The following is a 17,340-nucleotide window of genomic DNA, read 5'->3' on the forward strand; positions in this document are numbered from 1 at the left end:
TATCAGTTCTGCAAAATGATACTTTGTTAATAGTTTTATTAGCGTGATATTCAATGTTTCTCTCTTGGATACATCAACATATTCATCCTCCAGAGGAAGACTTTCTGCTGATGACCCAATCTTGCCAACCGCAGTTATCAGCTGTCAGAATCAGATTAGGACATATTTTTTCTTAGTAACTTTTATCTTTTCAATCACAAGTGGGACAAAAAACATTTCCTTTTCTCGCCCTATATTTGGTATATATATATATATATATACAGTGTGAACCATTGCAAGCCTCCTTCCTTTTTATTCTTTTTGTAAATTTGAAATGGAGCCGCGTGCAAAGCTTGCAGCCGCTTTCCTTGGAATATGTTTTATCTTCGCGGCTTTTCCTTGCGTTTCTTCAACGAGAGTTTACAACCCCGAATATATCATTGAGCAAATCACCAAATTACTAACAAATCTGGAAGAGGAACTGAAACATTTGGTAAGAGAAGCCTTCAAGATCCCAGAGATCATTTCTAATAGTCATGAGAAGACGGTGAATAGGAAAGAGAAGATTTCATTCATGGAAACTTATATGATGAGATTTTTTTCTTCTGTTTTTTTTTTCATTCTAGGCAAACAAGTCACACTTCAGAGTGAGGGGTCCAACAACAAAAGCTTGGGTAAGATTTGTCAAACGTTGCTTGAAACATTATTGTTGCTATTCATGATTTATATAGCGCCAGCAGTTTACGCAGCGCTTTACAATATAAAACGGAGACAATGCAGTTACAATACAATACAAGAGGATTAAAAAGGCCCTGCTCAGAAGAGCTTACAATCTAATAGGGTGGAGCAGGTGGTGCAAAAGGTCGTAACTGTGGGGAACGAGCTGATGGAAGTGGTAAGATTAGCTGGAGGCGTGATGGACTTCCCTGACGAGATGAGTTTTCAGGGATCCCCTGAGGGCAGCCAGAGGAGGGGATAGCCGGACAGATTGAGGTAGAGAGTTCCAGAGGATGGGAGAGGCTCTGGAGAAGTCCTGGAGACGAGCATGGGAGGAGGAGATAAGGGAGGTCTCGAGAGGAGTGGAGAGGATTGTTTGGGTGATATTTGGAGGCAAGATTCGTGATGTAGCTCAGGACAGAGTTGTGAATGGCTCTGTATGCTGCAGTTAGTATTTTGAATTTAATTTGCTGGGCAATCGGAAGCCAGTGGAGGGATTGGAGGAGAGGGATGGCAGACACTGATTGGGAGCCAGTGTAGGGATTGGTGGAGAGGGGTGAGAGACACTGAATGGAGACCAATGGAGGGATTGGCGGAGAGGGGGGGCAGACACTGAATGGAGGCCGGTGGAGGGATTGGTGGGGAGGGGTGGCAGACACTGAATGGAGGCCGGTGGAGGGATTGGTGGAGAAGGGTGGCAGACACTGAATGGAGGGCAGTGGAGGGATTGGTAGAGAGGGGTGGCAGACACTGAATGGAGGGCAGTGGAGAGATTGGTGGAGAGGGTTTGCAGACACTGAATGGAGATCAGTGGAGGGATTGGCGGAGAGGGGTGTCAGACACTGAATGGAGGGCAGTGGAGGGATTGGTGGAGAGGGTTTTCAGACACTGAATGGAGATCAGTGGAGGGATTGGTGGAGAGGGGTGTCAGACACTGAATGGAGGGCAGTGGAGGGATTGGTGGAGAGGGTTTGCAGACACTGAATGGAGGGCAGTGGAGGGATTGGTGGAGAGGGGTGTCAGACACTGAATGGAGGGCAGTGGAGGGATTGGCGGAGAGGGGTGTCAGACACTGAATGGAGGGCAGTGGAGGGATTGGTGGAGAGGGTTTGCAGACACTGAATGGAGATCAGTGGAGGGATTGGTGGAGAGGGGTGTCAGACACTGAATGGAGGGCAGTGGAGGGATTGGTGGAGAGGGTTTGCAGACACTGAATGGAGGGCAGTGGAGGGATTGGTGGAGAGGGGTGTCAGACACTGAATGGAGGGCAGTGGAGGGATTGGCGGAGAGGGGTGTCAGACACTGAATGGAGGGCAGTGGAGGGATTGGTGGAGAGGGGTGGCAGACACTGAATGGAGGGCAGTGGAGGGATTGGTGGAGAGGGGTGTCAGACACTGAATGGAGGGCAGTGGAGGGATTGGCGGAGAGGGGTGTCAGACACTGAATGGAGGGCAGTGGAGGGATTGGTGGAGAGGGGTGGCAGACACTGAATGGAGGGCAGTGGAGGGATTGGTGGAGAGGGTTTGCAGACACTGAATGGAGATCAGTGGAGGGATTGGCGGAGAGGGGTGGCAGACACTTAATGGAGGTTGGTGGAGGGATTGGCGGAGAGGGGTGTCAGACACTGAATGGAGACCAGTGGAGGGATTGGCGGAGAGGGGTGTCAGACACTTAATGGAGGCCAGTACGCATGTATAGTAGGTTATATTTTCATTATTTTCAATAGCATAGTTCACACCAGAGCTTGCATTTCCAGTGCATTCCAGTTCCAAAAAAAAAAAAGTAGAACATGTTGCATTTTTTCCTGCACTGGACTTTACTAAAATGCTGTTAAACGCATCAAAAACGCACTGGAACACACATGTTCTTACCTTAGGGCCAGTTCACACCATAGAAATGCAGTCCAGATGCTTTTCTGCATGTGCGTTTTTGATGCATTCCAGTACATTTTTCCCCTCTTTTTTTTTTTTTCTTAACCTTAAGTAAGGACAAGTGTGTTCCAGTGTGTCTTTAGTGCCCTCCCTGCGTTTTTTTTTTTTTTATGTGTTTTACAGCGTTCCAGTACAGTCCAGTGCAGGAGAAATGCAGCATGTTCTACTTTTTTTTATTTTTTTTCTGGAACTGGAAATGCAAGCACTGGTGTGAACTATGCTATTGAGAAAACCATATAACCTACTATCCATGCGTTTTTTAATGTCTTTGCGACTTTGGCCAATCATAAACAATGCAGGGTGTGATACATGGTGGGGGGGGGGGATTTACTAAAACCGGAGCACTCAGAATCTGGTGCAGCCGTGTGCGGGAGCCAATCAGCTTCTACCTTCAGCTCGTTCAATTCAACGTTGATGATAAAAACCTGGAAGCTGATTGGTTTCTGTTTAGAGCTGCACCAGATTTTGCACTCTCCAGTTTTAGTAAATCTCCACTCATTGTGTCACACATATTGTCATATATATATATATATTGTATAGTATAGTATATAGTATATATAGTAAATCCCCCTCATATTATTATACCCTCTGAAGTCAGCCAAAGTTGCAGAAACGACTTCCTTGGAACTTTTGTGATTTTGCGATTGCAGTCTATGGTACTCGTGTCGCAAGGAAGACGCAGGAAATATTTTTTTTATTTTTTTTTGTCGCTGTAACTTGAGCCGCGGCAATAATTAATACGGCACCATTGAAATAAATGTGTTTTGACTTGTCATGCAACTTTTTGTTTCACATGTTGCAACAATATGACAATATGAAGCAGAGACGTCACTAGTTTTAACATCATCTGTTTTTATTTTTCTGATGACCCCCCCCCCCCCCCCCCATAACATAAGAGTCTATTTCTATCTATGAACCTATATCTACACGCACTATATTACCAAAAGTATTGGGACGCCTGCCTTTACACGCACATGAACTTTAATGGCATCCCAGTCTTAGTCCGTAGGGTTCAATATTGAGTTGCAGCTATAACAGCTTCACCTCTTCTGGGAAGACCGTCTGCAAGGTTTAGGAGGGTGTCTATGGGAAATGTTTGACCATTCTTCCAGAAGGTTTAACGTAAATGTATTTTATTGGGATTTTATGTGATGGACCAACATAAAGTGTCACATAATTGTGAAGTGGAAGGAAAATGATAAATGATACAAACAAATATGTGAAAAGTGTGGGGGAGGGGCATTTGTATGGCGCCCCCCGGAGTCAATACTTTGTAGAACCCCCTTTCTCTACAAGTCTTTTTGGGGGTGTCTCTACCAGCTTTGCACATCTAGAGAGGACATTTCTGCCCATTCTTCTTCTTCTTTGCAGAATATCTCAAGCTCTATCAGATTGGATGGAGAGCGTCTGTGATCAGCAATTTTAAAGTCTTGCCACAGATTCTCAATGGGATTTAGGTCTGGACTGTGACTGGGCCATTCTAACACATGAATATGCTTTGATGTAAACCATTCCATTGTAGCTCTGGCTGGATGTTTCGGGTCGTTGTCCTGCTGGAAGGGGAACCTCTGCCCCGGTCTCAAGTCTTTTGCCGACTCTAACAGGTTTTCTTCTAAGATTGTCCTGTATTTGTCTCCATCCATCTTCCCATCAACTCTGACCAGCTTCCCTGTCCCTGCTGAAGAAAACCATCCCCACCACATGATGCTGCCACCACCATGTCTCACGGTGGGGATGGTGTGTTCAGGGGGATGGGCAGTGTTAGTTCCCCCACACATAGCGTTTTGCTTTTAGGCCAGAAAGTAGAATTTTGGTCTCCTCTGACCAGATCACCTTCTTCCACATGTTTGCTGCCCCCTCCCCCACATGGCTTCTCACAAACTACAAACAGGACTTCTTATGACTTTCTTTCTCCAATGTCTTTCTTCTTGTCACTCTTCCATAAAGGGCAGATTTGTGGAGAGACGACTAATAGTTGTCCTGTGGACAGATTCTCCCCCCTGAGCTGTGGATCTCTGCAGCTCCTCCAGAGTTACCATGGACCTCTTGGCTCTTCTCTGATGAATGCTCTTCTTGCCCGGCCCGGTCAGTTTAGGTGGACGGCCATGTCTTGGTAGGTTTGCAGTTGTGCCATACTCTTTCCATTTTCCGATGATGGATTGAACAGAGCTCTGTGAGATGGTCAAAGCTTGGGAGATTTTTTGATAACCCAACCCTGCTTTATACTTCTCCACAACTTTATTCCTGACCTGTCTGGTGTGTTCCTTGGCCTTCATGATGCTGTTTGTTCACTAAGGTTCTCTAACAAACCTCTGAGGGCTCCATAGAACAGCTTTATTTTTACTGGGATTAAATGACACACAGGTGGACTCTATTTACTAATAAGGTGACTTCTGAAGGCAATTGGTTTCACTAGATTTTAGTTAGGGGTATCAGAGTAAAGGGGGAGCCATACAAATGCCCCCCACACTTTTCACATATTTATTTGTATCATTTATTATTTTCCTTCCACTTCACAATTATGTGATACTTTGTGTTGGTCCATCACATAAAATCCCAATAAAATACATTTACGTTTTTGGTTGTAACAGGACGAAATGCGGAGAATTTCAAGGGTTATGAATCAGGGGTGGGACGGGCATTGTGGGCGCATGGCGCTGCCCCCCACATCCATTCACCCGGCCCCTTTCAGGACACCGGACACATGGATTTCCATGGCGGGGCAGGAGGGGGTGGTACTTTTGGAAGCACCTGATTAGAGCCAGATACTCTAATGGGCTTCAAAATAGGAAGGGCTGGGGGGAGGGGGCAGAGAGTGCACCAAGATCCCACCCAATTGTGTGACAATAGCCAATGAATTTTTGCTATATTCAGACTAAAGTTCCTGCCCGCCAATCAGGGAGGCAGGTTGTCATACCTGTTTCCCGATTGGCCAAAGCGCCAGGGCATCCTATTGGATGCCTGATGCTTAGGAAGAGGAGGCACAGAGGAGAAATGAAGACGGACATCCCCAACGAGGCTGCTCTGCTTGACTCAGCACTGATGGTAAGTGCCGGACCACCTACGGGGGCTGTCATAGCCACGATCAGGGGGAATGTCATAGCCGCGAGGGGCAGCTGTCATAGATCATGTGATCTGTAGTATACCTTGATTTGTATACCTTTATCTGTATACCCTGATCTATATACCTTTATCTGTTCACCCTGTTCTGTATATCTTTATCTGTATACCCTAATCTGTATACCTTGATTTGTGATGCTCTGTCCTGTGATTCTGAGCTGTATACTCCTGTCCTGTGATGCTGAGCTGTATACATTCATCATATACATCCCATACATCATATTCATCATATACATGCCATACATATCATACATCCCATAGATCACATACATCACATACATTAAATACATCCCACACATCACATACATTTGATACATCACATTCATCATATACATCTCATACATCCCATACATTCCATACAAGCATGTGGGCTGGATGTGAGAGGTGGATCAGCAGGTTGAGTGTGCCAGGACAGGTAGATGTGTCTCATCTGTATTTTTTACCGTCCTGGCATTTTCAGGCCATCACATACATCCCGTACGTCACATACATCCAATACATCACATACATTGAATATATCACATACATCCAATATATCACATACATCCCATACATCCAATACATCACATACATTGAATATATCACATACATCCCATACATCCAATATATCATATACATCAAATACATCCAATACATCTCATACATCTCCTACATCTTATACATCCCATACGTCACATACATCACATTCATCATATACATCCCATACATTACATACATCAGGTTCATCCAATACATCACATACATCCCATACATCCAATACATCACATACATCCAATATATCACATATATCACATACATCTCATACATCTCATACATCACATACATCCCACACATCACATACATCCCATACACACATCACATACATTTCATACATCACATTCATCATATACATCCCATACATCACATCACATACATTTCATACATCACATTCATCATATACATCCCATACATCACATACATCTCACACATCCCATTCATCTACGGGCGGCACAGTGGTGTAGTGGTTAGCACTCTCACCTAGCAGTAAGAAGGGTCGCTGGTTCAAATCCTCAACCGTGACACTACCTGCCTGGAGTTTGCATGTTCTACCTGTGCCTGCGTGGGTTCCCTCTGGGTACTCCAGTTTCCTCCCACACTCCAAAGGCAGGTAGGTTAATTGGCTTCAATTGACCCTAGTATATGAATGGGGACCTTGGATTGTGGGCTCCTTGAGGGTAGGGACTGATGTGAGTGTGCAATGTACAGGGATAGGGACAATTGTAGACACCTCACTCAGGTTGAACTGGATGGACTGGTGTCTTTATTCAACCTTACTAACTATGTAACATACATTTCATACAAGGCTGGATGTGAGAGGTGGATCAGCAGGATGAGTGTGCCAGGACAGGCAGATGTGTCTCATCTCATTTGTATTTTTTACCGTCTTGGCATTTTCAGGCCTCAAGAAATGAGATCGGCTGTCAGTACATCAGGATTGATCGATTTTCAGATATATATCCCGTAGTTTGTGGACTCTATACAGGCTAAATAATAGACACTGATTTGGGTTATTTTCACTAAAAGAAATGGAGCAGAATACATTTTGTCCCAAATTTATGAAGAACAATTATTTATTTGCAACATTTTATAACAGAAAGGAAGAAAAACAATAATTTTTTAAAATATTTTCAGCCTTTTTTTTATTTATTTATAAAAATCTCATTTGGGTACAGTGTTGCATGACCGTGCAATTGTCATTCAAAGTGCGAAAGCGCTGAAAGCTGAGAATTGGCCTGGGCAGGGGGAGGGGGTGAGAGTGTCCGGTATAGAAGGGTTTAAAGTAGGAAACAAAAAATAATAATTTATTCATAATTATAAAACAATACAATTTTTTATTATTATAAATATTAATGTTATATTTGGCCTAAATTCACGAAGAACTATTATTTGCAAAATGTTATAACAGAAAGGATGAAAACACATTTTTTTTTTTCAAAATTTTCATTATTTTTTCATTTATTTATCAAAAAAAAAAAAAAAAAAAAAAACCCAGTGGTGAATAAATACCACCAAAAGAAATCTCTAGTAGTGTGAACAAAATTATAAAAATCTCTTATGTGTACAGTGTTGCATGACCGCGCAATTGTCATTCAAAGTGCGAAAGCGCTGAAAGCTGAGAATTGGCCTGGGCAGGGAGGGGGTGAAAGTGCCCAGTATTGAAGGGGTTAAAGTAGGAAACAAAACAAAAAAAGATTTATTCATGAATATAAAACAATACTATTTTTTATTATTATTTTTATTAATATTATATTTGGCCTAAATTCATGAAGAGCAATTATTTGCAAAATGTTATAACAGAAAGGATGAAAAACACCTTTTTTTTATTTATTTTTTCAAAATTTTCAAAAAAAAATTCAGGGGGGGAGGGGGTGTGCCCAGGAGGGGGTTAAAGGAAACAAAAACAACAACAAAAATAGATTTATTTATAAATATAATATTTTTTTTATTATGTTAAAGTAGGAAACAAAAAAAAAAAAAAAAAGATGTATTCATCAATATAATTTTTTTTAATTATTATATTTATTAATATTATATAATAATATGATCTAAAATTAATTATATTTTTTTATCCACATTTTTATCCACATTTTTGGCATCCAAAATGTAATAGAAGCAGAAGTTTGTCACAAAATATGCTGCTTTTGAAAACTGTGCATTGGTAGAGGAGACTGGATCAGGAACCAAATATTTTTTGCAGATGCAGCCGATTCCGTTCTGTTAGAACTGACTTGTTTTTTTCCTTCATCAAGAAATATATATATATATTTTTTTAATTCAATTTTTCCCTGAAATAACACGGCCTCTGACTTTTTTTTCAAATACACAAAATGCTTAGATAAGTTAGAAGCAAAACTAAATGTTATTAAGCTATTTTCTCTCCAGGTTGAATGTTCTTTCAGACAGAATAGCGAGCATCAGGAAAATAACACATTATGACCACCAGATGGAGCCAATGATCAAAAAATAAAATAAAAAATAAATTATTTACTGTCAGCGCCATCTAGTGGCCAAAATGCAGAATTTTCTTGATTCCCTCTGAAGAACATAGAAGCCTAGTCTAATAACAATTTATTTTGCTCCCATTCGCACAGAACGAATGAGCGTTGTATGTGCAGTTTTCATAGGATGAATAGCCCTGCGATTGTTTTTTATTAATACCCCCCTTAGTGGTGATGAGATACAAGGTACAGGTCAGTTTATTCCACAGATATTAGAGCTGCACATTTGTATTTAGCATCTGATGCAAGAAAATTAAAGACTTTCCTGTCCTTTTTTTTTTTCCTTCAGGAGGGTGATATAGATTGCACAGGATCATTTCTAGATATATTTACAAATGGAACACAAGCCGTCTCTGGTGAATTCTCAGCTAATAGTGTAACCCGTATCAGTAGGAGAATAAGTAAGTGTGTGAAACACCTGGAGGACTCAGATTGCACAGAGCTGGAGGTAAGCCGTGTATATTCACTTTATAAACATCTAAGAATTCTACTTGCCATGCAGCAAATGTCCGAAATAATCCCCATAATGTGTCTAATATGTGTATTTCCTATGATAAACAGCTCCATCTAGGGGCCATAATGTGGTATTTTCCATTTTTAGGTATTTCTAGAAAATACCATACTATGGCCACTAGATGGAGCATAGGCAATGCAACATATTAGACACATTACGGGTATTATTGGCAAATGATATTTACTTTATTTTCTCATTTTTATTTGTTTTGTCCCTTAATAATTTTTGTGTTGCATTAAAAAAAAAAAAAAAAAAACACGAAATTAAGCATTTCTTTTATTTGTAAGAAAGTCTTTTACAATGCTTTGAACCAGAATCATCATTTTAGTGTCATTTTATTCAGAACTAATGAAAAATTAAGTCTATATTTCTTTTTATGTACAGTAAAACATTTTTTTTAACGACTTTTAATCAAAGAAAAAAAAAAAAAAGCTTTTTTGTTATTTTTTTGTCAATGGATTTTAGATGTCAAACAAAATCAATTTTACAGGACGTTATTACCAAAATATTCTTGTTTGTCCAAAAAATAATTATATATATATATATATACATATATATATATATATATATATATATATATATATATATATATATATATATATATATATATATATATATATATATATATATATATATATATATACATATACATATATATTCTTTTTTTTTTAAGGACAAACAAGAATTTTATATGTGTATATCTATATATATTACTTTGTTTTCCAAAGTAATGCAGATTAATACTTTTTTTAATAGACATATAGCAGAAATATTCTAGTCTCGGTGCCTCCAAACTTTTCAGTATGGGGGGGGGGGGGGCACATTTTATGATGGGTCGCTTTATGAACATATAAGAATTCTACTTGCCACACAGCAAATGTCACAAATAATCTCTATAATGTGTCTAATATGTGTATTTCCTATGATCATCAGCTCCATCTAGAGGCCATTATGTGGTATTTTCCATATTAAGGGAGTTTTTAGAAAATACCATATTATGGCCTCTATATTGAGCTGATTGGTCAGAGGAAATACACATATTAGACACATTACGGGTATTATTTTAGAATTATATTTACATTTTTTCATTATTATTTATTAATGAAAAACACAAAATTCTAAATAAAGGATTTAATTTGTAAAAAAAAAAAAACTTTTAAAATACTTTGAACCAGAATTATAATTTTAATCAGAACTAATGAAAAATAAAAAAAATAAAATGTATCATTTTTATGTACTCTAAAACATTTTTTTTTTTTTTTGATGACTCTTAATCAAAGAAAAAAAAAAGCTTTTTTACTACTTTTTGTCAATGGATTTCAGATTTCAAACAAAATAGTTTTTGCGAACATTATTACCAAAAACAAAAAAAACGTTGTCGTTTGTCCTAAACAAAAAATAAATTCTATCTATCTATGTATCTATGTATCTATCTATCTATCTATCTATCTATCTATCTATCTATCTATCTATCTATCTATCTATCTATCTAATCTATCGTATCTATCTTATCTATCTATCCCTCCCCCATTATCTATCTATCTATCTATCTATCTATCTATCTATCTATCTATCTATCTATCTATCTATCTATCTATCTAATCTATCGTATCTATCTTATCTATCTATCCATCCCCCATCCCTCATTATCTATTTATCTATCGTATCTATCTATCGTATCTATCTATCCCTCCCCCTCCCTCATTATCTATCGTATCTATCTATCCCTCCCCCATCCCTCATTATCTATCTATCTATCTATCTATCTATCTATCTATCTATCTATCTATCTATCTATCTATCTATCTATCTATCCCTCCCCCACCCCTCATTATCTATCTATCTATCTATCTATCTATCTATCTATCTATCTATCTATCTATCTATCTATCTATCTATCTATCTATCTATCCCTCCCCCATCTATCTATCTATCTATCTATCTATCTATCTATCTATCTATCTATCTATCTATCTATCTATCTATCTATCTATCCCTCCCCCACCCCTCATTATCTATCTATCTATCTATCTATCTATCTATCTATCTATCTATCTATCTATCTATCTATCTATCTATCTATCTATCTATCTATCTATCCCTCCCCCATCCCTCATTATCTATCTATCTATCTATCTATCTATCTATCTATCTATCTATCTATCTATCTATCTATCTATCTATCTATCTATCTATCTATCTATCTATCTATCTATCTATCTATCCCTCCCCCATCCCTCATTATCTATCTATCTATCTATCTATCTATCTATCTATCTATCTATCTATCTATCTATCTATCTATCTATCTATCTATCTATCTATCTATCTATCCCTCCCCCACCCCTCATTATCTATCTATCTATCTATCTATCTATCTATCTATCTATCTATCTATCTATCTATCTATCTATCTATCTATCTATCTATCTATCTATCTATCCCTCCCCCACCCCTCATTATCTATCTATCTATCTATCTATCTATCTATCTATCTATCTATCTATCTATCTATCTATCTATCTATCTATCTATCTATCTATCTATCTATCTATCCCTCCCCCACCCCTCATTATCTATCTATCTATCTATCTATCTATCTATCTATCTATCTATCTATCTATCTATCTATCTATCTATCTATCTATCTATCTATCTATCTATCTATCTATCCATCCATCTATCTATCGTATCTATCTACAGTGATAGATATACAGTATGTATAGATTACCTTGTTTTCTAAAGTAATGCGGATAAATACTTTTCTATAGCCATATAGCAGAAATGTGAACACTGCTCTAGTCTAGGGGTCTCCAAACTTTTCAGTATGGGGGGGTGGGGCACATTTTACAAATATTGGTGGGCCGCTTTATGAACATCTACATATTGTACTGGCCACACAGCAAATGTCACAAATAATTCCCACAATGTGTCTAATATTTGTATTTCCCGTAATCAACAGCTCTGGCTAGTGGCCGTATTTTGGTATTTTACATTTTGAGGTATTTCAAGAAAAATTCCGGCCACTAGATGGTGCTGACAATCATAGAAAATACACACATTACAGGTATTATTTGCAAAAAATGCTTTGAGCCAGAATCCTAACGTTCGTACAATTTTAATCAAAACAAATTGTAAAATAAAATGTATAATTTGTGTCTAGAGTAAAAAAAAGATTTTTTTTTAAATCACTCTTAATCAAATTAAAAAAATGTTTTTTTTGTGAATGGATTTCTCGCTGAAAAAAAACAAAAAACACAGTTTGGGGTTCTCGCCCAGCGGTGCATCAGAGTCCCTCTTACATGAGAATATAGTAGCTGTAAATTGGAGACTCCCCCGCTCTGGTCAGTAGGGGGCGCACTAGTACAAGAATGGGATTATTTAATGGCAATGATGTCAAATAGCTACTGTATCTGGTTTCAGTATATATACACCCCCTCCCCTCCCCCATTATTATACTCATTAAATTTGACATTTTGTCTTTTGCAGCGCTACCATGATAAAAGATGTGAGAAAGAGGTGAACAACCAGACGGCGGTGCATTTTGTGAAAGGGTTTTTACAATTCTCCAAAGTACTTTGGAGCAGAGGAATTTGTGGACAATCTTTCAGACAGAAATACGACCGCCGCCGGGACGATCTCACCGAACTCGATCACATCTGCTAATTCATTATTTAGAGTCTTGCAAAATAATGTAGCTGCAATTTTCTTTTTTTTTTTTTTTTTTCTTTCCGGATTTTCCAGCACACAGATCCGGAATGATCTCTCAACTGCGCTCATTTCAACACACATTAAAGCGCCAAACGCTTCAACATGCTTTTTCGATGTTCGTGTTTTTGATGCTCCTACGATGCTTCGGTGGTACTTTGATGCTTCGCTTCAGTGGTGCTTCGATGATGCTTCGGTGGTGCTTCAGTAATGCTTTTTTGAAGCTTTAACCACTTGTCGACCGCGCTATAGCCAAATGACGGCAACAGTGCAGTCGTCCAGTTCTGGGAGGCCATCACTGCCGAACACAAATTGAGGTAAAGCGCCAATAAGTGGCTCTTTACCACGTGATCAGCTGTGTCCAAACAGAAGCCGGTCACCGGCTCTCTTCACCGATGTGGAGGAGAGGAGAAAAGAGACGATAATTGGCTTCTGCCAGTCAGTGCCCACCAGTGTCTCCTCATCAATGTCACCTATCAGTGCCGCCTACCAGTGCCCATTAATGCAGGCTATAAGTGCCGCTTCATCAGTGCCTCTCCATCAGTGCCCACCAGTGTAGCCTCATCAGTGCCTCTCCATCATTGCTCACCAGTACAGCCTCATCAGTGCCTCTTCATCAGTGCCCACCAGTACAGCCTCATCAGTGTCTCTTCATCAGTGCCCACCATTGCAGCCTATCAGTGCCCATCAATGCAGCCTATAAGTGTCACCTCATCAGTGTCTCTCCATCAGTGCCCACCAGTGTAGCCTCATCAGTGCCTCTCCATCAGTGCCCACCAGTACAGCCTCATCAGTGTCTCTTCATCAGTGCCCACCATTGCAGCCTATCAGTGCCCATCAATGCAGCCTATAAGTGTCACCTCATCAGTGTCTCTCCATCAGTGCCCTCTAGTGCAGCCTCATCTATGCCTCTTTATCAGTGCCAACTAGTGCAGCCTATCAGTGCCTCTACATCAGTGCCCACCAGTGCAGCCTATCAGCGCCCATCAATGCAGCCTATAAGTGCCACCTCATCAGTGCCCACCAGTTCAGCCTCATCAGTTTCATAGTTTCATAGTTAGTAAGGTTGAATAAAGACACCAGTCCATCCAGTTCAACCTGAGTGAGTGTCTACAATTGTCCCTATCCCTTGCACACTCATGACAGTCCCCACAATCCAAGGTCCCCATTCATATACTAGGGCCAATTTTGGACAGAGGCCAATTAACCTACCTGCATGTCTTTGGATTGCCTCAGTGCCTCAGTGCCTCTCCATCAGTGGCCACCAGTGCAGCCTCATCTGTGCCTCTTCATCAGTGCCCACCAGTGCAGCCTATCAGTGCCCATCAGTGCAGAATCAGGAGGATCCGGTGGCCAGATCGTACAGAGCAAGGATATCCCTCTGTGACATGGCTTGTATCTCCATCAGTGCCCACCAGTGCAGCCTATCAGTTTAGCCTCATCTGTGCCTCTTCATCAGTGCAGCCTATCAGTGCCCATCAGTGCAGCAGGGAGGAATCAGGAGGATCTGGTGGCCAGATCGTACAGAGCAAGGATATCCCTCTGTGACATGGCTTGTATATGAATAGCCGGCAGCAAACAAAGTCTCAGGAGGCGGGACTTTGTTTGACAATGACCGGCTATTCATAAAGCAAGTTGTATCACAGCGGGAGATCCCCACTCTGTGCGATCCGGCCACCAGATCCTCCTGACAGTTTCCTGGCTGATCACTTCTGGCAGAAGCGGTGCAGAATTTTTTAAAGGGCTTCAGAGCGGCACAGGGGGGCAGGAAACCCCTCTCTTCTGGGCCGCTCTGATGGCCGCACCGCTTCTGCCAGAAGCGATCAGTCAGTAAACTGTCAGCCCAGTCCACCCTGCTCTGCACTCACCCTCCACTAACTTCCACTCGCCAAATGCAAGTGGAAATATTAAGGGCTGCATTATATAATACTTTGTATTCATACAGGATCCATGATATATATGTTGTATACATGCAGAATATATTATATAATACATTGTATACATACGGAATCCATTATATATTACATTGTATACATGCAGGATACATTATATAATACATTGTATACATGCAAGATACATTATATAACACATTGTATACATGTAGGATCCATTATATAATACATTGTATTCATATGGAATCCGTTATATAATACATTGTATACATACACGAAATATTATATAATACATTGTATGCATATACAGGATATATAATATAATACATTGCATACATGCAAGATATATTATATAATACACTGTATACATACAGGTTCCATTATATAATAAATTGTAAAACATACAGGAAATATTATATAATACATTGTATACATGCAGGATAAAGTATATAATACATTGTATGCATGCAGGATCCGGTGTATAATACATTGTACACATACATGATATATTGTATAATACATTGTTTCTTTTTCTCCTTGCAGGGGAGCAAAATGTCAACATACAACAGTGTGTAGGAAAAAAAAATAACAATAAATAAATTAAAAGAAAGAAAAATATAGCTAGATCAATAGAAACAAAGGAGAACTAAGTTGGGACTTTATATGAGGCAACAGAAATGCAGTCAATATAAAAAAAAAAACCACACACAATGTTTATTGCTACATAATAATTGCATAACATGTAAGAAAATTCATTCATAGGTCCATAATGACAACATGTAACAAACAAACATAGTATGTAGAAAATTGGCAACAACAATAAATGATACATTGTATAATAAACATATGACCGCTGCATCATTGTAATACATTGTAGAGTAAATGTATACCAGCCAATTGTAGCTGACACGGAACACCTCAGAGATAGTATAAAGATAGAATCTGTATATATAAAACTGGTCTAAACCATCCAATGAAGATGAGATGCATCCAATAATCTGTACGCGTTTTGTGGATTCGTTCCATTTCATATATACTTAATGCATTTGCCCCTGAAGTGTGGAATAAATCCACAAAACGCGCAGGGCTTATTGGATGCATCTCATCATCATTGGATGGTTTAGACCAGTGATTCTCAACCAGGGTTCCTCCAGAGGTTGTAGGGGTTCCTTCAGCATTGGGCCATTTCTGCCTCTCAGATAAGTTCCCACTGAAACCATTGATCTTTTTAGCTATCTGTAAGGAGGTAATTCTTCCCAATGACCACAAGTGTAAGGACCATTCTTCCCAATGACCACAAGTGTAAGGACCATTCTTCCCACTGACCACAAGTGTGAGGACCATTCTTCCCAATGATCACAAGTGTGAGGACCATTCTTCCCACTGACCACAAGTGTAAGGACCATTCTTCCCACTGACCACAAGTGTAAGGACAATTCTTCCCACTGACCACAAGTGTGAGGACCATTCTTCCCAATGACCACAAGTGTAAGGACCATTCTTCCCAATGACCACAAGTGTGAGGACCATTCTTCCCAATGACCACAAGTGTAAGGACCATTCTTCCCAATGACCACAAGTGTAAGGACCTTTCTTCCCAATGACCACAAGTGTAAGGACCATTCTTCCCAATGACCACAAGTGTAAGGACCATTCCTCTCACTGACCACAAGTGTAAGGACCATTCTTCCCAATGACCACAAGTGTGAGGACCATTCTTCCCACTGACCACAAGTGTAAGGACCATTCTTCCCAATGACCACAAGTGTAAGGACCATTCTTCCCAATGACCACAAGTGTAAGGACCTTTCTTCCCACTGACCACAAGTGTAAGGACCATTCTTCCCACTGACCACAAGTGTAAGGACCATTCTTCCCACTGACCACAAGTGTAAGGGCCATTCTTCCCAATGACCACAAGTGTAAGGACCATTCTTCCCAATGACCACAAGTGTGAGGACCATTCTTCCCACTGACCACAAGTGTGAGGACCATTCTTCCCAATGACCACAAGTGTGAGGACCATTCTTCCCAATGACCACAAGTGTGAGGACCATTCTTCCCAATGACCACAAGTGTGAGGACCATTCTTCCCACTGACCACAAGTGTGAGGACCATTCTTCCCACTGACCACAAGTGTAAGGACCATTCTTCCCAATGACCACAAGTGTGAGGACCATTCTTCCCAATGACCATAACACTAATGCAGGGCTCGACAAAACCCGGTCGCCAGGTCGCATTGGCGACTAGAAATAGCGACCTCGCGCCTGGGGCAGCACAGCTGGGGGTATCCTGTCTCTGTGGACCCCCCCAGCGTGATCGCGTCGGGCCGTTCCGCCGGCGGCCGAAAATTTAGGCCGCGGCTTTGAGGCCTTCTGCGGTCCTATGATTCCTTATGGAATCTGGCGCCCTCTTGTGGTCGTTGTTGGTATGACAAACC

General features: G+C 40.2%; 1 protein-coding gene across 1 annotated transcript; it reads left to right on the forward strand.

The window, feature by feature from the left end:
• Positions 1–302: 302 nt before the first annotated feature.
• Positions 303–15,071, forward strand: LOC143925376 (uncharacterized). Its single transcript, XM_077450174.1, has 4 exons — positions 303–472; positions 606–653; positions 9,075–9,233; positions 12,789–15,071. The coding sequence occupies exons 1-4, from the start codon at positions 314–316 to the stop codon at positions 12,963–12,965; spliced, it is 543 nt and encodes a 180-aa protein (XP_077306300.1). The 5' UTR covers positions 303–313; the 3' UTR covers positions 12,966–15,071.
• Positions 15,072–17,340: the final 2,269 nt, after the last annotated feature.

The sequence above is a fragment of the Lithobates pipiens genome, unplaced genomic scaffold (assembly GCF_037356315.1).
Source record: "Lithobates pipiens isolate NorthernLeopardFrog02 unplaced genomic scaffold, aLitPip1_a1.2 Scaffold_1, whole genome shotgun sequence".
Classification (NCBI taxonomy): domain Eukaryota; kingdom Metazoa; phylum Chordata; class Amphibia; order Anura; family Ranidae; genus Lithobates; species Lithobates pipiens.

Excerpts from the sequence above, each read along its gene's own strand:
- LOC143925376 (XM_077450174.1), top strand. The coding sequence starts at position 314 with ATGGAGCCGCGTGCAAAGCTTGCAGCCGCTTTCCTTGGAATATGTTTT. Across the intron at positions 473-605 it reads AAGAGGAACTGAAACATTTG|GCAAACAAGTCACACTTCAG; the intron begins GTAAGAGAAGCC and ends TTTTCATTCTAG. Across the intron at positions 9,234-12,788 it reads CAGATTGCACAGAGCTGGAG|CGCTACCATGATAAAAGATG; the intron begins GTAAGCCGTGTA and ends TGTCTTTTGCAG.